The sequence below is a fragment of the Gymnogyps californianus genome, chromosome 2, assembly GCF_018139145.2.
Source record: "Gymnogyps californianus isolate 813 chromosome 2, ASM1813914v2, whole genome shotgun sequence".
Lineage (NCBI taxonomy): Eukaryota > Metazoa > Chordata > Aves > Accipitriformes > Cathartidae > Gymnogyps > Gymnogyps californianus.
Genome location: NC_059472.1, coordinates 113,254,051 through 113,281,949, shown reverse-complemented (window position 1 = coordinate 113,281,949; position 27,899 = coordinate 113,254,051). Strand labels below are relative to the sequence as shown.

The 27,899-nt window shown below is 40.3% G+C and overlaps 3 protein-coding genes across 4 annotated transcripts in view; 2 read left to right on the top strand and 1 right to left on the bottom strand.

Annotated features, from left to right (window-relative positions):
* LSM5 (LSM5 homolog, U6 small nuclear RNA and mRNA degradation associated) overlaps positions 1-27,899 on the top strand; it is a 756,742-nt gene that overhangs the window by 659,016 nt on the left and 69,827 nt on the right. The gene's annotated exons all lie outside the window — the stretch shown is intronic.
* LOC127013091 (uncharacterized) lies at positions 247-9,625 on the bottom strand. The gene is made up of 7 exons (XM_050891688.1): positions 9,394-9,625; positions 8,311-8,474; positions 5,639-7,581; positions 5,009-5,018; positions 4,517-4,642; positions 2,516-2,638; positions 247-1,270 (listed from the first exon to the last, which is right to left on the bottom strand). The coding sequence occupies exons 2-7, from the start codon at positions 8,456-8,458 to the stop codon at positions 1,233-1,235; spliced, it is 2,388 nt and encodes a 795-aa protein (XP_050747645.1). The 5' UTR covers positions 8,459-8,474; positions 9,394-9,625; the 3' UTR covers positions 247-1,232.
* KBTBD2 (kelch repeat and BTB domain containing 2) lies at positions 11,555-26,044 on the top strand. Of its 2 annotated transcripts, none has more exons than XM_050915820.1 (4): positions 11,555-11,602; positions 18,718-19,249; positions 22,731-22,896; positions 23,333-26,044. In XM_050915820.1, the coding sequence occupies exons 2-4, from the start codon at positions 19,080-19,082 to the stop codon at positions 24,866-24,868; spliced, it is 1,872 nt and encodes a 623-aa protein (XP_050771777.1). In that variant the 5' UTR covers positions 11,555-11,602; positions 18,718-19,079; the 3' UTR covers positions 24,869-26,044. The 2 variants fall into 2 exon arrangements, with proteins under 2 accessions (XP_050771777.1, XP_050771776.1); XM_050915819.1 differs by lacking the exon at positions 11,555-11,602 and adding an exon at positions 18,091-18,118.

Sequence of the window (27,899 nt, the reverse complement as noted above, 5' to 3'; positions counted from 1 at the left end):
ATTGGGTAGGGAAACCTCAATACTCCTCACTGAGGGAAAACAGCATAACCTCAGTTACAGGTCAAACTAGTAATAGGTAGGCACAAAACTTGAATGCAGTCACAGGAAATGCTACTTTTATCCATGTAGATTCCTCTAGGGCACAGACAGAATATGAACATTGGAGAGGAGGCAGAAGACAGTTCTGTCTGTCCATTCCCCCCCACCCTTTATTAAAGAATTTTTTTTTTTTTACCATTTCCCTACCTTTGTCACTCACGCTATCATTTTATTTGGGAATCATCCAAGAATGGCAGTATCATGTTTTTTCTTCTCACATGGTGATACTAGCTTTCATAGACATGAAAAAGATCACACATTTTTGAGCTATCCACCTCATCTAGATCAGTCTATTTCCATTAGTCACAAGATAGCTCAGCAGAGACCTAGTTTTATCATCTTAGTTCTATAAAGAGGCTTTTCTGTAGTGAGTTGCCAAGGACAGTATCAACTGTAAAAGAAGTCATCAGTAAGAAGTCAAGGAACAGGGCACACCACTGTTGTAGAAACTTCTGCTTCACCTTCAAAGTCCATCTCTCCAGCTCAGTGTCTCCACAGAGTACTCAAAAGTCTCCACAGAAAAAGAAGTGGAGGAGTGGGAAGCATCACATCAACGCAGTGCTTTAGTTTTAGTCCTCAATCATGCATTTGAAGAGTAGTATCTGAGGAACTGCCTTGAAACTTCAAGTCAGTACTTGACTTGATACAGCTTTAAATATATTCCTTTACCCTTTGACAAAAACAAATCCAGCCAAAAATCCAGCTGATGGAAGTGAATCTTGTACTTATGTCCACATCATATAGACAAATTGACTATGAGATGACATTGACAGGCTTCACAATCCTGCAGTACAGGGCAGCAGTAAACTATATGCTACAATAGTATTGATGCACATACATCCCTAGCATAAGCTTTTTTGCTTCCATGTATGGATGGAATACAAGAAGTCTCAAAGTGCAATTCTATTAAATTTATTATTTAAATAGTGGATGTGCTAGTTGCAAAAAGGTGACTTTAGTGTTAAATACTTGATTCCATTTTAATAGTGTCCTCAGTCTTTACAGTGCTACTTCTTACCCTTTAAGAGTGCACAGCAACTCACAAAATATACAAGAGAATAATAATTGAGTTTTGGATTTATGCAAACCTCCAATACATTTCCCTCCCCCGCCTCCTCCCCCAATATTTGCAGTTATCTTCTCTTATAGAGGGACTTTCTTGTTCCACGCCCTAAAGAAAAAAAAAGGAAAACAAATTAAGGTGTGCATTCTCCCTCCAGATAATGTATGTCAATTTGCTTCTAAAGAAAGACTAGACATCAGTTATTGCCTTTTCCTATCGCAGGAGAAGACACTGATAGTTGATATTAGAACTATGTAGTCAACTTCCCAGCAAGGGTCAGTTCTGCAGGAATGGTGTTGGACTTCAGAATATCCCAGTATAACAGATAGATAAGAGTTCCATATGAAACTCATAGCATATTTTCAGTGTGCTCTTGTAACTACATTACAAATGCATCCAAGAAACACCAGCTCTTTCTGGGGTAAATATAAAGTAGTATTTTGGGATTATGCAAGTTTCCTGGATGATTTTCCTAAAAAAGAATCAGCAATTAAAGGTTTAACACTGATGTTCAAATAATCTGACTTCAGGACTGACACCAATTTTGACTAATAAGATGTTTCAGTCTAAGTTTTTGTTTCCAGCCTTGCAAATACATGGAAGTGTAATCCTCTGTTTAATATATGAGAAAGAGATGGTCTTTAACTCATGTATTTCCTGACTGAATATTCAGGTTAGCTTTACTATGCCAGCTTGCTCTTTTCCAGAAGGAACTCTGATCTTTTAGGTAGCTTCTTGTATGTACTGACCCTTTTTTCAATTTATAACCTTTTCAGACTCTCCCACAAATGCAGAAAAGCATATTTGTTATTGAACCTACTTAATGTGATTCTTCCCTCCATTGTTTTTCCCTTCTTCCTCCAAAGTAGCAAGAAGTTCCTACTCCATAAAGTTGAAGTTCTTAAGAATTATCTATATGCATTTGTGTTGTATCAAATTACAGTATTTTTGCTGAGACAGACCTGTAGCTTAAAGAAAAGGATATACTGCAAAGTGACACAGGACTCAACATTTTAAAAAGTTAGTAGAACAGTTTGAAGAGCAACTAGACTAAAATAGTGGGGTTTGGTGTTGTTTTTTTTCCCCCCTTACCCCCCCCCCCCCCTTTTCCTTAAATAAAAGGAAAGGAAACTAACCTGGTCAAAGCTACAACAGTATTCATAGCAAGGTGAGTAAGTGTTCAAAATTTAGCTTGCTTTTTTTCCTCATCTTGTCTGCATACATAGCATTTGCTATTGTTTCACAAGCTATCCAATATCCTTGCAGTTCAAACCAAGAACCATTAGTCCCTGAGACAGTAATGAAAAAAATGCTTGTAACAGTAATTTTTGTAGCTTGTCACTGTATACCAACCTTTGCGTACACTGCTTTTAGGCATCTCCCACACTTCTTCTTCCACCTCACATCTTGTGTCTCTGCGTTTTGAAGGTGGCTTGCCTATTCTTTTCTTCTTTGGTTTAACCAAAGGTGGGCACCCTAAATAACAAGATACAACTGGTGTTATCTCTCCAAAGCATAGTCTTAAAGCAGATTTAAGCTTGACTTTCGCCGACTGGTCTGTAGTGTTCCTCTTTCTCCTTTCTCTCTATGTGCCCATTTTAGTGGCAGATAAAACTGATGTTACATGTCAAGCAACAGTCTTATATGTCTACAATATTTAATCACTGTCTAACCATAATTCTGGATGCATTGTATTTTGGGACATAACTTGGATAGGTGTTAACATGGCAAAAAAGAACCCAGTGAGAGTTGGATAATTCTCCTTTAGTTCACTTTTCAAGTGTTCAAGACTAGTCGATAGCTGTTCAAGTGACCCAACTCACCCATTGTCTTTAAAAAACTCAATTTTTCAGACCTGTTAAGTTATGCACCACAGCTACACAGTTCAAGAAGTCAAATTTAGCATATGATATTACTGCTAAAGCAACATATTTGTTTAGCCAACCCCCCCACTTGCAGGGCAATTAAATTTAAGATTAATTTGAAGAAACCAGTCCTAAGATAAGCAACATTTTAAAAAGGATGTAATTTTACTAGCACTTCTGAGGCATCCATTGGCATGAACAGCATTCAGAAGAAACTGATTCCTGCTTCCTAATACTGGATGTGATAGCTTCTTCAAACTACATAGGCTGGGAAAGAAGGAAGAGAAAGCAGGGAGTAACACATAGGCCAAACGTCCTCACTATGCCACACCATCTACGACTTAGAAGAGATAGAAGGGACATGCTGAAAGTTAAGGGTAACAAAATTATTTTAGAACTATTTTATTATTTTTATGAATTGTTGTAAGGCACTAAGAACAGTGCTGCTAAAGTAAAATGTTTTCAGCTTTTATAGAGCAGGCTAGCATAAAAAACCCACAACATTTTGAAGAAGTCTGTGGATAGAAAGGATAGGAAGCCTCCAATGCAGGAGGCAAATCCCAAACCCTAACATGCTCAAGCAGGAAAGCAATGCAGAGAGAGAACTCTAAGGAATACTCTCTAAAGAATAGTCTGCTGGGCTGTTGATCCAGGAAACCTGATGTATATTATCACTGAACTGAAAAGAAGCAAGTCATCAGTCTGTTCTGAAGATAACTTCACACCGTTACTTGATAGACTGATCCTGTGATACCTGAAAGCATGTGACCCAGGAAAGTAGTAATACTTGGACTACAGCAAATTATACCGTTGTTCCAACAGCACTTACACTAAGAAACACCCTTGAAGAGCATCTAGAAACAGAGCTGAATGCCAAGTAGACCTTAATTGTAAAGAAAAATATTCTGCTTTAGGAGGAAAGAAAAAAGATACGGGAACTAACTAACTTCTTACTTTGTTAGAATAACTTTGATTTATTCATCTTTTCCTTAACCACATCAAGATGATGTGCACTCAGACATCCTTTAGCAGTAGTGAGGCAACTGTTGGTCCATGCTAGTTTCTCTGAACATTGGCCTATGTAGCAATCACACATGACTTTCTATATGTTCTACTGATCAAGATTAGGAACTACCACTGCATATGCACTCAAGAGAAGCATTATCCAGGTAAAGAATTAATACTAGTTTATGGCAGTAGCAACTTTGCACAAATAAAGGCTTTGCTTGGCCGCATCAAAGCATTTGATGCTTTGATTTCCCATGGTACCTTTAAAAAAAAAGTAGCTATAATGCATCCTTATTCACATGTTTGAGAAGGATATAAATATACCCTGAGATGTACTGACAGGCATTTCATCAATATCAGAGCAATGAGAATTAGTTTTATTACTTCAAATCTTATCCAAATATCATAAGCTTGCTGTTTTGTATTATATCCTTTTGAATGTTTCTTAAGAACAGAAACACATTGAGGAAATAAGTTGTACCTTGTTCTTTGCTCTTGGCTGGGGGTGACAGACTACCATGTATGTGGCTGGTAAATTTGGGTTTAGCACCACTTCTAATCCAATACTCTTCAGGTGGTATCCCCATGTTCTCCCTTAACAGCCTTCCTAATAAAAAAAGTTGATTTAAGGTCAATATTTAGTTTTGCTAATGTTAATATACTGTTTGATCCACCAGTCAGAATGCAAAGCTAGCTACTGAATCTAATTGTAAGAGTCTATTAAAATAAAAACTTAGTTTTCTGGAGACCACACTTGACAAAAATTACAAGCTGCTTTAAGTCTACAGATTTTGTACCAAGAAAGTAAAGTTTAAGAACACTAAGCCTGTTACTAGATCACCCTGTTTTAGATGCCTTTCACAATACAAGACCATACTAAACAGCAGCCACTTACTGAAGTGCCCATGTAACCAGTTACGAACCCTGACTGATAACTCTGCTTATTCCCTGTTCAGATGAATCCAATTTCTACCAATATCTACCTTTGAATAAATAAAATGTTCTTTTCCAGATCAAATTTAATAGTTTCACACCAATTTATGAAAATACAGCAAAACTTTTGTTGCTAACAGTAAGAGAGCAGCAGCTACAATAAAAAAAATAATAGTTTGACTCCTCTTCTGCAGAGAGGAGAAGTTACACAGGGTATAGCCACCAGATTATAATGAACTTAATCCTGTTTAATCCACCTAACATGGGTCTGTGATGGGAGAGTGAGAATGTTTGTATAAATTTAAACGCCGAGTTTCCAAGATATTATTAAACAATGGTAAATGTGTAGTTCAAATGACCTTAAGCTTTTCAAATGAAAAAATTGCCACTAATGTCAGACAGGTAAGTATATCAAATCTAACTCAAAGGAGAGTTTCTGCAAAATTCTCTGCTGGTTGTGAAGATGCAGAATCCTCATGCAGTAGGTAAAAAATTGCTGCAGGCCCCCTCTGCCTCAAAAGAAAAATTCTGCAGTACTTCTGGCTAAGCCAAACCTGAAGCTACAACATTCTCCAATCTTCCCACTGGTTCAAACTACAACTTGCAACTGCAATTAGGTGTTCTTTGTGTGTTCTATTAAGCAGCACTTTGTCATCAGCAATTAGCTTACCTCCCAAGAATTTCCGTAGCATTCGCTCATGTTCAAGTCCTTCTCTTCTTGCGTAGGCCTCTTTCTTCCATAATACCCATAGTCACTGTATACAACTTCATCTTGTTCTTTCTCCTTTGGCTTGTAAGCTACACCAATGTTTTCACCAAGCCCACTCCTAGTTTTTATTTTCTCTTGAGCAGGCCAGCTAATTAATTGAGCTGGTATAACATTTTTAGGTGGTTTCCAAAGCACCCTCTGGCCAACTTGGTAGAAACTTCCTTTACTAGGCATCAAGATTCCATATGGAGTGGCTTCTTGAAAGAAATATTCAATTTCATCCATGTCATCATCATCCTCATCCTCCTCATCCTCTCCATCTTCATCCTCCTCTTCTCCCCTCACAGAGTATTCTTCGGAGTCCTCAACTTCTGACAAACTCTTAGCTGCTTTTTTCTTGAGAGAATTGATTTTTTTCCAACTAGAAGATCTAGGAAGAGCTCCCAGCTTTCTACCTTTACTGGAAGCCTCTTTAATCTTCATAGTTGAAGAGTTTTTGACATCTTGGTCATTCAAGCTGTTCATCTGCTCCCTTCCTACAGCTTCCTCTTCATTAAGGGACCCACCACTTTTAGTTTTCTCTTTCTCTAAGCCCTCTGTACTTTTCTGGAAAGTATATGTGCTTTTCTGAAGCACATAGTCAGGGACAAAATAAGACACTGGGGCATTATCAATTGAAGAGCCTTCCTCTCTAGAGGACATGTCATCAGAAGAAAGACTGAGTACACTTTGACGTTTCCTTTGTGGCAAACAAAGGTCGTAGTTGTAGTTTGTGTCCATACTGTCCAAACAAGCCAGCCAACTGTTAGAGGGAACGTACTTCTCAATTGATTCGTCACACCAAATACTCTTATCTGTTTGACTTTCATTGGTTGCGCTGTGGCTTAGATTCAGCTTTTTCTGCTGAAAACTCAAGTCACTCATTACCTCCACACTAGATGGAAGTAGTCCTGCTTGTTGAATAAAGCTGGGCTCTTCTTGAGAAGTTTTTGAGCCTGTAGATTTTTTAGAGCTAGATTTCTTAGCTACTGCCACATCCTGTCTTACCACTGGTTTATCTATGCTAACAGATCTTGCCAACTCTGTGATTTGCACTGCCATGGTTTTACCTGGGGGGGATTTTGCCCATTGGCTTGTATTTGCCTGCTTTTCTGCATCCAGCTTCACTTCATTATTTTGGACCTCTTTTTCTTGCACAGTTTCAACACCCTGTTTTGAGGCAAGAACAGCTTTTCTCTCATCTAAGGAAGCTCCTGGCACCATTTTCTCCCCTTCATGAGGGCCATATATCATTCCTTCACATGAGCTAACAGAAAATAAGTCACGCTGCACTATATTCTCTGGGACTGGTTTACCACTTGCCACATCATACAAAGGGATAGTTTCTTTAAAGGACTTCCACAGTTGAATAGCTGGAGAGCCATTTCCATATTCTATCCTGACTTCTTCCTTCTCAAAGGCATAGCTTCCAGTAGGAAGATTTCTATACTGTGTAGAGCTGGAAGGGCTCTTGTTATGAAACTCTCTGTCTACCACAATGGAAGATCCAGATGAATCTTGTTTCTCTGAAGTACTTTCAGTCTCTGTACCTATACCAGAAGAAACACAGGCCATATTTCCTGCATCACAACCTTTCGTTTCTGTACGGACATCTTGATGCTTTTTTTGCTTGTTTTCAGGCTGTCTAGGATCAGTCTGTGTTTCTTTTGTCTCCATTTTTTTCCCAGGGGTACTATAGTGTCTAAATCTTGTTGCATGATAAAACATAGGGGAAGGTGAGGGAGCGTTAAAATAAGGCCTTCTGTTAATTCTTGCATGCATTGGATGCTGCGGAACAAAAAATCCAGGGTACTCATGGAGTGCAACAGAATAAAACGGAAAATAAGGATTTCCACTTCGGAAGCCTAGACATTGGGGATAAAAAGAGTAAAGACAAATGTATCTTCTTTCTGATACAAGTCATTCTGATTAATATTTGCTTGTACACACAGGGACAGCTACAAGATCAGACACATAGGTAAGTAAAACATTCCACCAGTTAACACTTGGAAGGAAGTTGTGCAGAAACCCAAAGAGAGTTCCTTGTTATGGAACAACTTATCTGGACAGCTACACTTTAACTAGAGCTTGATTTTATTTCTTGGCACATACACTAATTAGCTTTCTGTACTTTTTTGCTATTTTATGGACTATGCTATAGCATTGTCTTTGAAAAAGACAGCTCCAGATAGAAGTTAACATAGGTATACCATTTACAAGATGTATTTAACAATATTGGTTCTGTGTGGATTTTTAAGTTTATATTTATCCATACGTATAATGTATGCATGCATGTGTAGAACTCATATATACACGCATATTAATTGTTAGGCATATTCTAGAGCTCTGTATCTGTAGGATAACCATTACTTAATATTTGCTTAGTTTCCATCCTCCAGAAACAGATGCTTTCCAGCACACAAGCTACACATTTAACTAACATTTCATAAATCAGATCTTTGACAACTAAAACATTACATTAATTCTACCTTAAACTCCTAAGAAGCTTGTTAACACAGATACACATTTGTTTCCTCCACTTTAGCAGTAGTTTACTAAGCAAAGCTACCACAGACAGCTCTCATTTACCTTACCTGGAGCAGGTACACAGTACGGACTGTATGCATGACTGAGGTACCATGGATTTGGAAAAGGCTGTTGTGCTGTTGGCTGTGCATAAAAAAAGGGTCTTGTGTGGTTTGTGGAATATGATCCACTTTCTGAAGTAGGGGCAGTATTCATTTTTTTTCTTTAAACACTGAAAGAGATAAATGATCAGGATTAACCACTTCTTTAAAAACTGTGTGACCTAATGATTTTTACACTGTCAGAATTCAGCAGACATTCCTCTCCCAGATGATGAAACCAGATCTTTCCAGAACAAAACTACTGTCTTCCAAATAGAAACTAGAAAACTGACATTACTATTAAGGTAGAAGATTTTAGTTCTCCTTTGCTAAGCAAGCTTTTGCATGCAGCTCTCAATATTAGTACTTCAAGCCAATCTTATAACACATTTTAAAGCCACAGGACAGTCACAGGACCAGTAACTTTAATGTAGTCTTATATGCACACATTCATATAAATAGTATTCCAGCCAATTAAAAACTAGCCTTCAGCCAATTAGCCTTTCACAAGAGGCCTCAAAAAAAGAAAAAAAAAAAAGCAATAGAAGGCTTCACACAATCAGAAGTTTGGTGCTTCGTGAAGAAAACACTTCTTAGTGCCAACACATATGTTGTATTTGAGATCACAATAAGAGCTCCATTTATTCAGGATTTGTACTTTATAGTATACTTAAGAACAATGACAGCTAACATAAATAAACCAAATATTTCAGTGACACCGTGCTTCCTATGCTTAAACGAAATGATAGGCAACAAAAAAAAAAGCAAAATCCTTATGCATAAATTCACATTCAAAGCCATACAAAATTCACAAGACAGAACTTCCTCCCACACTTACATATTTCCTCAGTTAACTAATACACTAAGTTCAGTCCATTCCAACCCACATAAGTGATACAACCCTGTCACACATAGCTTATAAACAAGAATAAAAGAAGTCAGAGAACACAGAAGATCTAGTGACTACACACACAAAAAAAAAGACAGCAGCTCAACTCTTTGGAGAACTTAAGCATTTCAAAGTTACAGAAAAAAAATTGAATTCAAGACCTGTTACAAGCTAGCACACAGTTCAGCCTAGAGTCTCAGAAAGCTTTCAGAAACACTGCTGCCCTCTTCAGTTTCCATCTAGAATGGCCTGTCCAGCTCTTCTAAGCACCAAAAAGCCTACACACGCCCCTCTCTCCTATGCCGAAGCTCCCAGAATTAGTTTGACCTTTGAGAGAGAGTGATATAGGGAGGAAAGAAGAAAAAAAAAACAAAACAACAAAACCCACCCCTAACAAAAACTAAGCTATTCCTGCCCCATTAGAGCCCCTCAAAACTAAGGTCCATGCTGCTGCTGCTTACAGCCCAGCAAGAAACTAACCAAGTCCTCAGCTCACCCTCTTTATGGCAGGCAGCTGCTACTTGTCCACTCCCCCTTCCACCTGAGGCTCATTTAACAGTGACGCGGGGGCTTTTTTCCATCAATGTGTGGGAGGGAGAATCAAAACACGAGGATAGGAATAGTGGTAAAAGCCTTCAGCTGGCGTACAGAAAGCTAGCAGTCTCAACTTGCAGACATTTAAGCTGCATCCCTAAGTGAATCCAACTTTTCCCTTTTGTAATGTTGGAACTTACATTAAAAAAAAAAGGGAGAAATATTACCGATCTTCTGCTTAAAACTACTGTTAAAGACACATTTTGTAGGAAAAAAAAAATCAGAAAATGCAAGGCAAAGTTTACATTTGTTTCTAAAGTTTACCAGTTGTTCAGTACCAAGTAAAGGGAGCAATGCTCTTCCATCCTAACACGGCTAAGTGGACTGACAAACGTAATGTTCTTTCCATGTGAACACGGGAAGCGCTTCTTGCAGTACAGTGTACTCTACCATGTATAACAGAAATTTATGAAATGTGAGGTTGTAATTTGATTCTGCCCTGGGTCTTTACAGGAGATGAGAATCTGAGTGGCCACTTCGCAACTTCACATCTCTGAATGAGAGCGCGCCCGTATTGGGAGAGATGGCGAGAGAAGGAAGCACGATGAATGCACTATGCAAGGAAGTGAGTGGCTAGAGAAAAACAAAGAGGTCTGGATGCTTAGATGCCGTTTACATTTCTAGGTTGGGAAATTCCTGTAATTTCTTTTTTTTTCTTTCTATAATGTTCAGATTAAACTTGTCCTTTGCACTAAGACACAAATTATGAAATGCCTGGGAAGGATTACTGATCTCGTTCCTCGCAGACCTCCCCAGTCAAAGGTTGTCCTTTCCACTGACGGCAGCTCTTGCACTTTGTGTGCAGGTCACTTGTGTGACTTGTCTGGGATGTTTCAAATCCCCAACTCCCGCATTCATCAGATTAAGTTTTCACCTTTTAAAAGTTAAATTCCTAGCCTTTCTCTCGGTGGAGGGACCCAAAGGGAAATTAAAAAAAAAACCCCACTCCCTAGCTTTTAAAAAGCTGCCTGTCCTCAGGATTTTCCTTTCCCTTGGACCAGACTTCAGTCTCCTCCCGCCTCCCTTGCCCCCTTGCTTCCCTCCTGCGGCAGGCTGAAGGCCCCAACGAGCCTCAGGCGGCGTTTGCTGAAGGGGCAGGCAAACCTCGCCTCCGAGGCTCCCGCACTTGGCCAAAGGACGTTTCAGCTGCGGGGTGCCTCAGCCCGCAGGAGGGCCCCAGGGAAAAAAGGAGGCGCTGGGCGGACGAGAGGGACGAGGCCAGGCTGAGCTGGGCCCGGCGGCCGGCCGTTAACCGTTAAGCCCGCAGGCCTCCAGGCTGCAGCGAGTCGCTCCGCCCAGCAGAGGGCGCTGCCTCCGCCCGCCCGGCGCCGTTTGGCGGGCGCGCAGGCGCGCTCGCTCCTCGCGGGGACACGCTCCAGCCCCGCCGGAAGCGCCGGAGCGGCCGCCGTTCCCTCGGCGCGCGGGCACTTGCGTAGGCAGGGGAAGCTCGGGGGAGGGAAACAGGAAATGGGGGCGGGCCGAGGCGCCCCACCTGGCGCGCGGGGGCCTCTCCCCGCGCTGAGCATGCGCGGGGAGAGGCGGGCAAGCGCGGCAGCGCGCGGCGCGTCGTAACGGCCGCCGAGCGGCGGTGATGCTGTGGGGGATGAGGAGGCGGAGGGCAGCGCGCCTGCGCGCCTAGTGGCCGCCGCCTCCGCAGCCCGGGTGAGACCGGATCCTCCTCTTCCTCGTCCTCTCCCCCCCCCCCCCGCCCCGGCCCCCTCGCCCTGGCCGCCCGCGGTCGGGACGCTGAGGCAGAAGAGGAAGCGGCGGTCGGAGGTTTGTCCGGGGCGGGGGGGGGGATGGTGGCGGCGGCGGCTCTCCCGCGCTCGCGTCCCGCCGCGCCGCGAGGCGGCGGCCGCCCTCGCCTGGCGCGGCCGTCGGGCCGCTTGCCGTTTTCTCGCCGCCGGCGGCCTGCGGGGCCGGAGCGGGGGTAGGCCGCCCCTCGCCGCGAGGGGTCCTCGGCCCCGGGCGGCGGGCAGCGCTCCCGCGGCGGGGAGGCCCGCGGGGGGCTCTGCGGCAGTCTGCCGCTCCCCGCCCCGCCTGGGTGCGGCTCCCGCCCGCCCCTTCCGCGACCTGCGGCCGCTCCCGCCCGGCAGCTGCGGCTCCTGGGCCCGCTGGACACCGGCGGAGACCCGCGGCGGAGGCACCCCGAGGAAGGAGGCGAGGTGGCTGCTGGGGCCACCTCCGCGCCCTTGGCCAGGGCTGGCTCCTGGCGCGGCGGAGCTCGGGAGAGCCAGGAGGAGGAGAGGAGAGGGAAGCGCGCCGGGCTGTCAGCCGTGCAGTCGGCGGGGCCGTCCCTGACCCCCGGAGTGCGCCGGTACCCACGGAGCAGGAAAGTGCTCCCTTCCTTAGGGCTGGTGGGCGCTTCTTGGGGAAAGGAATTAAAGAAGCAACGGAGGGACGGGACAGCGCACCTGGGTGTCAGGAAGAGGAAAAAAATGTGTTCCTTCTCTAGTACCGTGTCGCTGCGTCCCGCAAGCAGGAGGGGACTGTAAACGCAGGCCCGTAATGGGGTAGGCGGTAGGGCTTCCAGCGTTCAGTGCGCCTCTTCAGCTGAGCAGGTGGGGATGTTTGCAACTTCGGTGTTTTTAGAGGTGCTTGAAGGGGCAGACACGAGGAAGTCTTCTAGGAGAACGGCACTGTAGTGGTATTGTCATTTCTTGTAATTGCCCACCTTTCCTTGCCGATGTGTCTAGTTGTGTGTGTATATATAGTACCTACAGCGACCGAGGGTGGGATTCAGTGTTTATATGTGGATTTGAAGAATCAAATTTCCTAGTGAACTTTTATAGACTAAATATATGCATAGTATAGCTTTGAAGTTAGCCATCTGCATGCCTAGATTTTTCCAGTATTTACTATTATTTCTGTTATGAATGGGATCAATACCTGCTGCTTTTGAAATAACTTTAATTATGATTTAGAAATGGATTTGTGTTGTAGTTAGCATCTGCATTTTTAGAGGTTTCCTTGCAAAGCTATAGCTTGGCTTTCTACGTTACTTTGTGATCATAGTGGACCTGAAAGGCTGTGTGCTGTTGTGAGCTCACCTAGGGCAGTACCTACATGAATTTTGTCAAGATGATGTATTTAGGAGATCATTAAAATACACTATCAACTTAGTTCAGTTTCTCATAAATGTACCAGGAGAAATAGGTAATTTTTAATATTTAATAGATGTGTAAATCATTGCGTCTCATGATCTGGGTATAGGTGTCACACCTCTTTCCTAATTATTTTTGTGTGGAGTAGAAGAGTCCTGTTATATTTGGTGCTGTGTAACTAGCATCTTGCAGGAACAGACCAAAGCAGAAGAAAAGATGTTGCTGCTTATTTAGTATTTTTTTGACTACATTTTGGACAGGTGGTTGTTGGGGGTTTGTTTGAGGCAGGCTTTTTTTGTTTTGGTCATGTGATTATGAAACAGACCGGAATTGTTGCAAATCCTGAAGTTTCTCTTCCTTAATTTAGTGGCTATTGCATTTTGAGAATAAATTTTATATGCATGAATAAGATATCCATTATGAGACTCTTAACCTTTCAGGAACTAACTTATGGTTAGTTAAGCTACATTAATTATTAATCTAATTTCTTAATGTAGAAATGCTTGAATTTATAGTTGAACATCATCATATCTCGTAGTGGTATTTAAGGGAGTGACGTGTACTTGTGAACTGGAATTTAAGTTGTTAAAACAGACTAGCTTCATTAACATAGTAAAGTTCAGAGAAAAAAACCCACTTTTCTGTACATAATATGGCTGGATATTACTGGAGACATCCATGGCCCACTTTTTTTCAAAGGTTAATTTTCCAAAACAGGTCAAGTCTTTCCACAAAACAGAAACGCCCTTGGGGATGGAAACTACCTGTGCTCAGCGTAGAAGGCCAGTTGCCAAGTTGTTGGTTTATCTTGTGCTAATTTTATTTCTGAGCAGGTATTTCCTTTAGTGTATAACTTCCTCTAGGAGCAGAAAAACAGGAAAGAAACTGGTAATGAGGAGTGCATTGTGACCAAACATGTTGTTAGCATGGAGTCTGATACTTCTAGTCTCTAGCTTCTGCGTAGTTTCAGAAAACTCACCTACCTCAAAGTTGTAACTTGCCTCCCAAGCATAATATGTATGGAAAATAGTAGTAGTTTCTAAATGAATAGTAATTTTCAAGATGATAACATTGTAGGAATAAATCGGTCCTTGTTTTTTGTGAAATTTCATGTTGTTGCCTTATTAGAATCTCCTTGATGTCCTCGGGTTTCTGGACTGCAGTGCTATCAAAGACACCTTTGATGGCTTTAGAAGAGAGGAAAACTTCCAAGTCTGGAACTGCTTCATCAATTACCTATTTCTTTTTTTCTGCCAAGGATGCAAATTTGATACATGACTCAAGAATCTAGAGCTTCCAACTCCTTTTTCTTCTTTCTTTCCTATCTTTGAGATCTCTTGGCTAGGTGTATTGATTTACATAATTGATTTTAATTGTTTTTAGTACTTGTATTCCCCCTTGCTATTAGTTGGTGTAATCGTTTTGAAACATGTTGATTTGTAACTCAGCATATCCTGAATAGTAACTCAGTATTAAAGTGCCTGAGCTTGGTACTTTCATTGCTAGCTGGGAGGATTGCTATCTCTACACACATGAATGCTTGTGTAGTTTGGCTTATGGTTGTTCAGTTCTTAATTCTGACATTTTATTATGTTAAAAATAGTGAATGACTCACTTCTTTGGACGTGTTTTTACTTGTGATTTGTATGAAGCTGCCCTTGGATGGAAATAGGAATTTGATTAAAAGTGTACAAAAGTAGTATTTAAAGCTTTTTTTTTTTAATTAGTTAAAACTAGATTAAATAAGTTGAATGTCCAGGGAAATAAGTTTTGGTTGTTGGTTTTTTTCTTTTTCTTCCAAACAGACAGGTTTATTGAAGTGTGAATTGTAGTTAGTGAAGTTAGAATTCAAGAGATATTTAGATGGCTGAAGATGCAGATAGGAACCTGTGAGACTTTCACAGATCTTTAAGTGTTTCCCAGAATTTTATTGGAAGTTAGGCATCTAATCTGGCAGACTTCTTAATGAGATTTTCAGAATAACTTATTTCTTTTCCTAGTATCAGTTTCTAAGAAAACAAAAAAAAATTGCATGTCTATATATCTGTTTTGCCCTTCTTACAATTTGGAGAAAATAAAGCAAATTTTATTTTGAATTAGTCTAGTTGAAGAATATTATATCTATATACCTTTCCCTACTAATTAAATTGGAAATAGTCAATATACTTATTCCATGTTATACATTTAAGTATAGTGTTAACACTTCCGTGTATGTAGTGCAGTATATATCTCTATTTATCAATCTTTGCCTGACCTAAGAAGATAAACAGATTCAAGGAAGGCAATTAATAGCCTGTCCCATAGCTCATTAACATTTGATGACTAATTTTTGGAATGGTCTCATTCAGATTTGAAGTACATGAACATGTGTTAAAAGCCACCTCATTAAAATTACTTAAGGTAAAAGGAATAATTACTTAAAAACAAACCCTCTTATCAGCCTGTTACTAAATGTTGCTTTCCAGCTTGATAGGGAGTTACTTTGGATCACCCGGTAGTAATTTGGTGTAGTTTGCAATCCAGTACCACTGTGGCCTTCCAGCAGTGACCTACCAGTCCTGTTTTAGCTGACTTCCAAGAAGTTACCCAGAACAAAACGGTCGTCCGGTGACATTGTTGAAGGGGAAAGTCTTATTCATAGAACTTGTATTCAAGGATTATTTTTATTCTATCGGAATTTCAGTTCAGGATATTAAGCTAACTTCAGCCATAGATCTTTTCATCCATAAATCAGAAATGTTCACTGCTGTGTAGTTATGAGAACTGCACGAGACTGCATCTGTAGACATCTTTTCAAGTTCATAGTTTTTCAGTTAGCTGAGATCTAAGAGCTGTGTACCAACCAAGCACAGTGCAGTGAGAGAGATGTTAGGTTGGGACTGGGAGAACTGAGCCTCTTACAGTTCTCTTCTGGCAAGTATGTGGCTTTGGACAAGCTGATTCTTATTTCAGTGCCTCAGTTTTTCAGCCTCTAAAGTGAGGAGAGTATCTGCTTTAAAATTGTCTTGAACACTTCAGAGAGGTGTGAGAGGTAAGTAGTCTTGGATGACTTTCCAAGGTGCAAAATGATGTTCCTACACCGCTTATCCTAATGTTTTGAACAGATTCATTTCTCTTGGGCAAATGACAATATAAATGATGGTAACTTTAGACGAGAAATTCAGAGATCCTTGATGTATCTGTTTTTCTCCTGAGGAGTATTTAGTATGGTTCCATTACAAGGGAATGGGATGCGACTCCTGACTTTGTGACAAATACAAAATTTTGTTCTTTAGCAAATGGTTATCATTGGCAGCAAAACACAGTATGGATGTGGAAAACAGGAATCATGTACGTAGCATGTTCCTACCATGTGCACCTCCCTGGAGCGCATCATGGAAATGAGATGGTTTCAGATCAGCTGTAAACCAAGGACTCCAGCTTTGTAAATTTACAGTTCAAAGGTGGTTCACATCACATAAATGTTCTGCAACAAGAGTCCTGTCATCTCCTCTATCTTTTCTGATACTGAGGGTCATACTCAAATGTTCCAGCTATTTATAGTAATTAATTTCACAGTTTCAACTCGTCTTCTGTTGAACAGGTCTGCTTTTTCAGTTATCGACTGTGAGCCGCATGCTGCCAAAAATGTCTTTAATCTTACTAGCAGGTGTATATCAATTTCTCCATGGCATCCTTGACTGGTTCTGTTACCTAATGACTAAAACAGTGCATATTAGTTTTGCTCTTTTTTCCTGTTTCTGAAGATTTATGTTCTTTAAAATTAGATCAGAATAGGAAGTTATGATATCAATGACTTTTTTTGCTAAAGCTTAGTACTACTGATGCTCTGCCCGAACAGAGCTTAATCCACTGGCTTGTATTGTTCTTGAAACTTTACTCCTAAGTCAGGAAAGACAATGCTGTAGAGAGACCCGGGATACCAGTAGAGCCATGAGCTATTTATTTCTGTGGGCCTAACACACTTAGGAAGTCCGCGTGTCTTTGTAGCCATTTAAAGTTCAGTGCAAAATCTGTCAATGGATTAGGTTGCATGTTAAGCTGTTATCAGATAACCAGGATAGTGGTCAGTGATGCAGAGACAGGATGCATACTACTTTGGTGAAAAGAAGCTGTGACTTGAAGCAGAAGGTCATTGCTTTAGGTGAGCAGTATCTTTGTATATCCTTGATATATTTGTGGTTTAGTGACTTGAGTGGTTAACTGCACCTGAAACTTGAAGGTCTGAAGTCAACACTTATGCTAATATCTGTTACAGCAGATAGTAGTCTCTCCTTCTTCCTCCCCCAAATATTAACACATTTTCTGTTGTTCTTAATTAACTGGCTTCACCTGAACAAACAGTGACCATTGGGTTTGACTATTTTGACTGTTTACTGGTTAAACAACCAGTGAAAACTAGGAGTTTGAGATTCCTGTTTGTGTATATTTCTTCACTGAAAAAGAAAAAGATCAGTGACACTAAATTAGTAGTAATTCAAGTGGCATTAATTAAGCATATCTGTTTCAAGTGAGTGAATGTTAAAAGACAGCTGTCCTTGAATTGTATTACAGGCAGGGCTCTGTTGAAATAGCAGATGTTTGATACGGCTGGCAGGTATTTCTACAGTCTTCATCTTACACTAAATCATGTATTTTTGTATGGAATTTAAAGTATGTTGTTTCAAGTAAGGTATTTCTGCATTCACCATTCATCAGGAACTAGAATTACAGTGATGTCTTAGACATTAGACAAACGTGTCCTTGGTAATTCCTCGATTTTGGAATGTGAAAGAACAGTGCAAGATTAAATAAATCTGGAAGTATTTGATAGATGTGGTACTCTGGTGTCCTTTATGATGGTGATTTTACTGTCACAACTATCCCATTCTTAATTATGTTTCTGTGTTCACATGGCAGATAAGATAAAACCTGACCCCATTTTTAAGAGACGGAAAAATGTCCAAACAAGAAAACAGACTTTGGTAGCCTGTGGTCATTGCTTTATAACTGCTCCAAGTGTTTTGACCCCTGCTATTCCAGCATCCCTTTGCTCCTACTATCTCCTTATTTTTCTTTTCTCCTGTCTGCAGCAGTCATGCTTTCCTGGCTGGGTGGAAATGACTCAGAAGGAAAAAAACTGAATGTGAAATGTTAATAGGTGAAGCCCTTTTGCACAGAGAAGATGAATCAAATAAGCATTGTGAATGTAGGTTGTTAGGTTTTTTTAATCCTTACCTCCGGTTCTGCTTGTCCTCTAGTAGAATGCCAAAGGTGAAATAAATCGGTTGATGATGATGTTGAGAGTTTAGTTGGAAGATGATGGAATGTTGAAGAAACTGCATTTATATTTTTAGTGGTCTGGTATTGGTAAGCTTTAAGTAGACAAAAACACAGAAGGAGAAAAAGTAGCTGTTTAATACGGAAATGAAAAAAATGTGGCTATCTTATCAATGGTTGAAGGAAATGCACAGGTGTACTCAGTGGGAAAACTGGGTAGTTCTTGGAAGAGGAAGAGTCTTACTGAACCTCGTTTTAACTCTCCAGCCTTAGAAGCTGTGTTGACGAAATAAATTATCTTAATTCATGAGTCTAGGTCTTGATGAGAATTAATGTACAAACTCTTCTGCTTTTCATTTCTCTTCGATACTTTTGGTGTTTAATTTTTTTCTCTACAAGAGTTTTAGTGCAAGTAATTAAGTACTAATTTAGAAATAAGTTTGTTAGACAATTACTTTTAAGGGGTAACTGTGAAAGGTTTTTGCAAAAGTGCTAATGTGTAAATTAATTTTATTTTCCTGCTTTCAGTCACTCAAGCGCAGCCACCTATCACGAGATGTTACCACGAAATCTACCTCAGACTTCGCTTTTGCTCATTCATTTGCTGCATCGTAGATCTCAACAGGAGCTCTGCAGACACTCTTGAAAGTCTCTGAACAGATTGTGACATCAAGTCAAAGCATGATGACCTAATAGTTAGGTCAAAGTCTGAAACATTGATTCAGCAGTCCAAGATAACCCTGCCTTTTTTTTATCAGTATCAATTCTGAAGGCTACAGACCTCCTGCCGTTTCTTCCCTGGTTACTTCAGAAACATTCAACTGACGTATCTCTGGCAAAAAGATCTTGACTTTTCTCTCTGGTCCTGGAAATATTAATGGAATACAGTCATGTCTACTCAGGACGAGAGGCAGATAAATACAGAGTATGCTGTATCCTTGCTGGAGCAGTTAAAATTCTTCTACGAACAGCAGTTGCTAACTGACATAGTGTTGATTGTTGAGGGCACTGAATTTCCCTGCCATAAGATGGTTCTTGCAACATGCAGCTCGTATTTCAGGTAAGTATTCTAACTAGGATCTGTTAATTCTAGAAAATCTGCGATACCTGTTTTTGAGTGTACTATTACTCAATTGATTAACAATTAATGTGTTGCAGAGAGTTTTAAAGATCAGTGAAGTAAGTAAAAACCCTAAATATCATTACTTGCCAACACCAAAAGAGTAAAATAAATTTTCCAGCATCTTGTGACTTATGCTGGATAGGTACTGTAGTTTTTACAATAAGTGGGGGGGGGGGGGAAATCGCACTTGTGATGGTTCGTTTTCTTTAGAGAGTTAATCGAGTCTGAATAGTTAGTACATTTCTTATTCTTCATACTTAAATTGTTAAATATTTAATCTTTTTTTATTTCCCAAGGTAGGGTAATGTCCTGGTTTCAGCTGGGATAGTTAATTTTCTTAGTAGCTGGTACAGTGCTGTGTTTTGGATTTAGTGTGAGAATAATGTTGATAACACTCAGATATTTTAGTTGTTGCTAAGTAGTGCTTATCTTAAGTCAAGGATTTTTCAGTTTCCCATGCTCTGCCAGCAAGCAGGTGTGCAAGAAGCTGGGAGGGAGCACAGCCAGGACAGCTGACCTGAACTGGCCAAAGGGATACTCCATACCATAAAATGTCATGCTCAGTATATAAACTGGGGGAAGTTGGGCGGGAGGGGCGGATTGCTGCTGGGGCATCAGTCAGCTGGTGGTCAGCAATGGCATTGTGCATCACTGGTTATTTTACTTGAGTTTTATTTCTTTTTTTCTTTTTTTTTCTTTTTTTGTTATATTCCTTTTCATTACTATTATTATTATATTTCATTATTATTATTGTTAGTATTATATTTTAGTTACTAAACCGTTCTTATCTCAACCCACAAGTTTTACCTTTTTTCCCAAATCTCCTCCCCATCCCACTGGGAGGTGGGGAGGAGTGAGGGAGTAGCTGTGTGGTGCTTAGTTGCTGGCCCCAGTTAGACCATGACAGGTAACAAGGGATTATTGAGACTTGGCTATGGGAGTTCCATTGTCATGTTTATTAGCTGTAGTTTCTTAGCAGAAGCCTCTGCTAAAAGTAGGGATTGCTGTGCAAGTTCATGGCTTCCTTTTCTGAATCATCTGGTTTTCTCTGCTCAGCAAAGAAGCCAGAAACTCTTCTCTTGCCTGAGAGTCTTGCTGCAATGCAACAGGTTTTTTTGTGTGTGGGTGGGGTTTTTTTGTTGTCATCCCCCTCCCGCCTGCTTCCCAGGTGTCCTGTTTTTTGTCTTTTGAGAAGTTTTTATTAATAAGATACGTCGAGTGCTACTACTTTTTGCGGATACCTTCATAGTAAGTCTTAGAAGATGAGGCACCATGAATTTTCTGCAGTGATTAATAATTTTTCTTGGCAACACAGTATAATTAATCTGCCTGTCTGGAAGGAAGTTTGAAGCTTGAAACTAGTCTTGGCGATATCCACGCATGGGTGACATCGATGCATGTTTTACCTTCCTGATGCATTGTGGAGGGATTGTAACTTTTCTTTCCTGTTTAATCAAGGGAAGGTTTGCAAATTCTGTTTTCTCATTGAGATGGGCTCACTATACAGAAAACACTTCAGAAGTTTTATGTATTTTGTCTGCTTTCTGGTATAGAACTATTCAAAGGTTAATTTATTACTTTCACAGAAGTTTTTGTTGCTGCTGGTTTTTGTGTTAATTTTTTCATCTCAGATGAGTCTGGTACAATTTTTAGCAACAAGTATTGTGTGATCACTAGATAATGATTATTGCCGTTGGCCTTGTGCAGATGACATAGTTCCAACAGTCTATAAAATAACAGCCACTGGAAATGTGGCCAGATCTAATGTGGGTGGGTAATCATAAGGTTGGAAAGCTGTCACGAGTCCACGCAGTGTGCTGCATTAGAATATGCAGTCAGGTCTCTTATTCATATGTGTTTATTATTTATGGAATGAGGTTTTGGCACTGGTTAAAAGAAGTATCAAGCTTGTGGTTTTGTCATGTTCTGTTTTTCTTCTCTACTTTGGTTTACAAAAAGATGCTCAGCTTCCTAAATTTAGCTTTATTATGAAAAATTGATAGCCCTGAAGGAGGCTGTGGGGAGAGGGGTAAGAACAGAAAAGCATCTCTTAGGGTGATCCAGCCATTGTGTATGACTGCAGCCAGCTTACCTTCCATCCCTGTGCTTGAACACTGTGCTGCGGCAGCCCAGCTCTGGCACAGGCTGCTCAGCAGTGTGTAAGCATGCACTAGAGCTAGATTCTCTAACAGCTACCCCTTCCTTTCTATGAAGAGGAGTCTCTGCTGGCGCTTGTACTGTCTTGCTTACCTTTAAAAAGCTTCATGGCAAGTTGGTACTCACTTGGCCAGTCAGTGATCCCTCCTAAAATGCAAGTTGCCCTGAGTTAAAGAGCTTAGAAGAGACAGAGAGATGGGGATGGGGCAGGAGGGAATGGTGGTGGGACACTGTATCAGATGATTCTTGGAATGGCTTTGCTTACGGAGTGTATCTCCGTGTCCCCTTCACCTCTGCAACTGGAGGCAGATAGTAGGGTGCACCCACCGTCCCTTCTAACTTCTCTCATACCTGGTTTCCTAAAAAGCCCCAAATAAATATAAAGAGCCTTGAGCTGAATTTTCAATACAACCATAAATACCAAACCTGAATTAATATAAAGCTCCTAAAATCAATGTTCAGTTTAAGAAAATTGGCGAGTACCTGGTTTACAGTACTTAAATCCAGTTAGTTCTTAACTGTGTTGCAATTAAAAAAATAGAATGAGCAATAGGTACATAAAGCATTATGGAAACAATTACTTTTTTTTTTTTTTTTAAATTGCCTTTCTCCTTTTTTCAGGAAGATATAATGGAAATACTTGTGCCCCTCCTCCCCCCTTTTTTTTTTCAGACCAAGTCTGATGGTTTTTTGTCATCGATTTTTGTCTACAGACTTGAAGTTTACTGCATATTATTATGAATGGTATATTAGAAATACTTCATGGAGTGCTAGTCCTTGCTCCATTTTCTCAGCTAACTTTCTCCTCACAGAGGAGCATGCTTTTTGATATGACTTAGCTCAGTCCATTGCATAAATCTGCTTCTTTTGTTTTAGAATCTAAAATCTAGCTGTATATGTTTCAACAGTATTTTCTAGAGGATCATTTCTTTCCTCTTATCATCACCTAATAGAAAAAGTTTTAAATTTCATCATTAAAACTCTAAAATCATTAGAGTTCTCTGCTGATTAACACAAAAGAGTTTGCATAAATATAAAATATTTCTGCAGAAGGCACTGATGGTACATTTTGAATGTTCTGTACAATTGCTTTGTCTTAAATACTAGATGGTAGCCTAAGGTAAATACTAAACACCTGTAAACAGGAAACCAAAAAGACTGTTCGCCTTTTGGAGTGTAATCACTGAAGACTTACAGGTGACTATTTAAGATTACTGTGCTTACTGTTGATCTTTGTTGTAATATGTGTATTTCTCCTCAGAGCCATGTTCATGAGCGGGCTAAGTGAAAGTAAACAAACACATGTACACCTGAGGAATGTGGATGCAGCCACTTTACAAATTATCATAACTTATGCATACACGGGTAACTTGGCAATAAGCGACAGCACAGTAGAACAGCTTTATGAAACTGCGTGCTTCTTACAGGTAGGAATGTTTTGAGTATGAAATAACTGCTTCTAATCTCTGAACCATTTTTTTCTTTATCTTGTTCAGTAGTCTTTTCTGTTTAGCCATTTCAAAATACTCATTCAGTTTGCTCAGTATAGACAGCAGTTGCTTGCTAGATACGTTTCACGTACCCATCCCTCCTTGCTTTACGGTCCCTGTGGAGGGTGGAAGTAAAACAGTGCGCTTCTAACATGTAGAAAATTAATTTCTCCAGCAGACATAATCATGTGATGTACTTGATCTGTATGAAGCAGTTGAGTAAGTCACTGCTGTATTTTTGTGTGTATATATAGTATTCCAGGCCTAAACTCTGTTGTTCAACACTAAACGCAGGTACTTTTACCTGCTGCTGGTACGTGAAGGAATAGATTGTATGCAGTAATACTTGGTGTGTTTTTTCTTTGCATTACAGGTTGATGATGTGTTACAACGGTGTAGAGAATACTTAATCAAAAAAATTAACGCAGAAAATTGTGTGCGTCTATTAAGTTTTGCTGATCTCTTCAGCTGTGAAGAGTTAAAACAGAGTGCTAAAAGAATGGTAGAGCACAAGTTCACAGCGGTGTACCACCAGGAGGCTTTCATGCAACTGTCCCATGATCTACTGATAGATATTTTAAGCAGTGACAATTTAAATGTGGAAAAGGAGGAGACAGTTCGTGAAGCTGCTATGTTATGGCTGGAGTACAACACAGAATCGCGATCGCAGTATTTGTCCTCTGTTCTTAGCCAAATCCGAATCGATGCACTTTCAGAAGTAACACAGAGAGCCTGGTTTCAAGGCTTACCACCTAATGATAAATCAGTGGTGGTGCAAGGACTGTACAAATCGATGCCCAAGTTTTTCAAGCCCAGGCTTGGTATGACAAAAGAGGAGATGATGATATTCATTGAAGCTGCTGCTGAAAACCCTGGTAGTCTTTATTCTTCTGTCTGTTATAGCCCCCAGGCAGAAAAAGTTTACAAACTCTGCAACCCTCCTGCTGACTTGCATAAGGTTGGGACGCTTGTAACTCCCGATAATGACATCTATATAGCAGGTGGGCAAGTTCCTCTGAAAAACACGAAAACCAATCACAGTAAAAGCAGCAAACTCCAGGCTGCCTTCAGAACTGTGAATTGCTTTTACTGGTTTGATGCACAGCAAAACACTTGGTTTCCAAAGACACCGATGCTCTTTGTTCGTATAAAGCCATCCCTGGTCTGCTGTGAAGGATACATCTATGCAATTGGAGGAGATAGCGTCGGTGGAGAACTCAACAGGAGAACTGTGGAGAGATACGATACTGAGAAGGATGAGTGGACCATGGTAAGCCCGTTGCCTTGCGCATGGCAATGGAGCACAGCAGTAGCCGTTCACAACTGCATTTATGTAATGGCACACAACTTGATGTACTGTTATTTTCCCAGGTCAGATGCTTGGGTAGAAATGGCTATGCGACAAACAAGTAGATGTTTTGCTTCAGCTGCTGCTTTTGGTGATAAAATATTCTATATCGGAGGACTGCATATTGCCAGCAATTCTGGTATAAGGTTCCCAAGCAGTACTGTAGATGGGTCTTCCGTAACCGTGGAAATCTATGATGTGAATAAAAATGAATGGAGAATGGCAGCCAGTATCCCTGCCAAGCGGTATTCTGACCCATGTGTTAGAGCTGTTGTCATCTCTAATTCTTTATGTGTCTTTATACGAGAAACCCACATGAACGAGAGAGCGAAGTATGCCACCTATCAATATGACCTGGAACTTGATCGCTGGTTTCTAAGACAGCATATATCAGAACGTGTGCTGTGGGACTTGGGGAAAGACTTCCGGTGCACTGTAGGAAAGCTGTATCCATCTTGCCTTGAAGAGTCCCCATGGAAACCTCCAACGTATCTCTTCTCACCAGATGGAGCTGATGAATTTGAGCTGGATGGGGAGATGGTTACTTTACCACCTGTATAGCTCCCAAATTAGACTGCACAACTGATTCTGTGCTCATTTATCATGAAATAAGTGGTGGTGAAAGAACAGGTCTGGAAACAGAAATGTCAAACCTGTCTTTCATGAGTTGTATTTTTATGCCCTACCTAACACTTGCCGCCATTCAGTATGAATCGGTGAAATGAGCAGATATGCTTCCATAATCTGAAATACTATTATCTGGTAATTGAGAAACATGTATGTATATCATGAGCTTAAGCATCTGACTTGTCTAAAGAATTAATTTCTAGTTCTATGAAGTCTCGGTTCAGGAAAATTAGCTTCAGAAAAAAGTAGTTACTGTTTCTAGGATGATGTCACAACTCTTCTGAAAGTATCTTCCAGTTATATTTGAACTACTTCTGGATAGTCTACTTAAGTGCTAGTTATATAATTGTCAGTGTGGCCTAATTAAAGGACTGTGCTGCACTTAATACTAATATCCATGTTGGTATAGTAATGCCATTAAGAGAAAAAGAAACAAATCCCATGGATCTACCTGTGGTAGGAAGGGTAGATCTTCCATTGTATGGTAACATGCAGGGCAAAATGACTGCAGGTTCAGTCAAGCTGTATTATTAGGTGCATGTATTCTATTTTCACTAACTTATACCTGTCTATTTAGAATACAGGTCTTCCAAGCAGCTGGTAGTTTACCAGGTGTGGACTTAAGTTGCTGGGCTTGCAATAGGAATTGTCAGCCCTCATAGTGCGGGTCTATGTGGAGCTTTAATCAGTAAATGTCTCCACGTTCTGTATTACAGTAACATTGGCTCATGTATATTACTTCCTGCTGCTGATGTATTTTTCCATTGTAAAACAAAGTTTTAGTGTGGATTAACCAGGTCTTTATTTTCTGTTAATTTAATAACAAGCATTACTGTAGTGTGATTGTGTATAGATATGCCTTAGCTATCAGGTTTTTTACTTTGGGGGAGGAAGCAAACTGTTCAGGAATATCCTGTGCTCTGCGTGCAGGAGAGCAGATGACTAGTGCTGCTCTGGCATTAATCCCAGGAACCACTAGCAGTAGCGGGGCGCCGCCAATCTAACATGAACACAGGTGCTTCATGACAAACCTTACTAGCATGTTCAGCTGCATCATGTTCTGGCACTGTATTTTGAATGACATTAATTTATTAAAAAAGACTGAATCCACCTGAGTGTGAGTGTGCTTTCTGGTTGAAGTAGATACAGTTATGATACCCTCCCACCACACGCACACTTCTAGCAAGTAGTTTGGTGAAGGCAACTTGAAATAGTTAAGCTGTGAAAAGCCTGGAGACAAGTACATTAGTTGACTGTGCTTACTGGTCAGTGAAAGCTGGAAATCAGGTATTTGGGTCAAACTGAGGATTATATAGAACTTGAATCCCCCACTATGATTTTTGTAAATCAGCACTTTTCCAATCATGGGACAAATTCTGCTCTACTGAGAGTGAAGAACAATGGGCATTAAGGAGGCAATATGGAATCTTCCATAAGCTGACAAGATGGGAGACCTGTTTTCAGTCTTTAATATCAAGAGTAAATTTATTTACTCCATTGTCCAGACTGCCACTGGCTTTTCCTTAATTTTGTTTCTTACTCCAGTAAATACAATTACCACTTTCAACAAAGATGACACATATATTTTTGTGGGTAGGTCTCAAGTGGGTTTACAAAGTTTTGTCTTATATAATTATTAAAGGTTTTGACTTGAAAAGGGACTTTAACTTGCCTTATATAAAACTCTTCCTAATGCTTTGGCATTTTGTACCATGTAGGGATTTATGGGACCCAGAATAATGTTGGCTCCAACACAAAGAGGCAAGCTACTAATTTTTTCATGAAGGTGACATAACATGTTTGTGTGTGCCATTACATCAACTTTTTTTTTTTTTAAACACCTGAATTCCTTAGGTAAGAGGGGAGAAGTGACCCAGGGGAGCCTGCTGATAGGTCTGTTTATATTGCTTTCATATAGCCTGGGACATCCAGTTGCAGCCCTGTTCAAGGGAGTATACATTAAAAACAGTGATACTACTTCATAATGCAATTTGGAGAATCACATACCTCAGGCAAAAATACGAGTGGTATCCTAGTAACTCCAGCCTGAATGGACTGCTCAGTTCTGTGGGTCATTCTCACTTCAGCCTACTGTATCAGGCTGCGTTAGGCTTTAGGACAAGCCTATGTTCTTCAAGTGTAGGTGATCTATAGCTAGTGAAGGAGCACAGGAGGGTTGTTCTGTTACTGAGAACTTTCAACTTGAGTTTAAAATCTAATGCATAGTTTCTTACCAAAGGGAAGGAGAAAAGAAAAAAAAAATAAGGTAAATTTGATTAGGAAATAGGTGACTAAATTGCAGTGGCTGTATGTCACAGTTGCCTCACAGAACCTGGAAGAACTGTCCTTGATTTTATCCATTTAGGAACATCTTTTAAAACACGGACGGGCTACATGACTTCCTGCTAGTCTGCATTTTTTATATATTATTTTTATATTGTTTCTAGATATTATCTGCATTTTTTGTATTTTTAATGGTCTAAGATGAAGTAGTACCTTATTTAAAATTATTATTAATAATACAGTACTTACTTAAGACTAGTCAAGTGTTGAACAGTTCTCCAGTGACTCTGTTAAAGACATACTTACTATTAGTTCACTTAAACAACTAGTTGCTGCAGTCAGTATTCAACCCCAAAGGAAAACACAGCTGGCAAATGCTATTATCAAGTCTAAATTCTTTCCTTGCCTAATTCGAGAAGGAAACTGTGCAGGCAAAGCCTTGTCATGTGCCTGGAAATGGTCACTAGTGGTAGAATTGGACTTCTGTAAGAACAAAGACAACAGTTGAAAAAAATGCAGTTCTCATTCCATAAATAGAGCAAATATGATTAAAGCCTTCACAGAGTTCTAAACTAGTATCTTACTACAAAGCTTCAGCCTAATACTAGCCTACTCAACCTGTACTTGGCTTTGAAGTACATTTATATACAAGTTCCAATGAATCAACTTTGTATGTCTTCAA

Bases quoted from the DNA above. Each gene is read 5' to 3' on its own strand.
- LOC127013091 (XM_050891688.1), bottom strand. From the start codon at position 8,458: ATGAATACTGCCCCTACTTCAGAAAGTGGATCATATTCCACAAACCAC. The intron at 7,582-8,310 runs GTAAGGTAAATG...CCCAATGTCTAG, and splicing joins GTACTGTGTACCTGCTCCAG to GCTTCCGAAGTGGAAATCCT. The intron at 2,639-4,516 runs GTACAACTTATT...CTTGTTATTTAG, and splicing joins AGCCAAGAGCAAAGAACAAG to GGTGCCCACCTTTGGTTAAA.
- KBTBD2 (XM_050915820.1), top strand. From the start codon at position 19,080: ATGTCTACTCAGGACGAGAGGCAGATAAATACAGAGTATGCTGTATCC. The intron at 19,250-22,730 runs GTAAGTATTCTA...ATTTCTCCTCAG, and splicing joins ACATGCAGCTCGTATTTCAG to AGCCATGTTCATGAGCGGGC. The intron at 22,897-23,332 runs GTAGGAATGTTT...TTTGCATTACAG, and splicing joins AAACTGCGTGCTTCTTACAG to GTTGATGATGTGTTACAACG.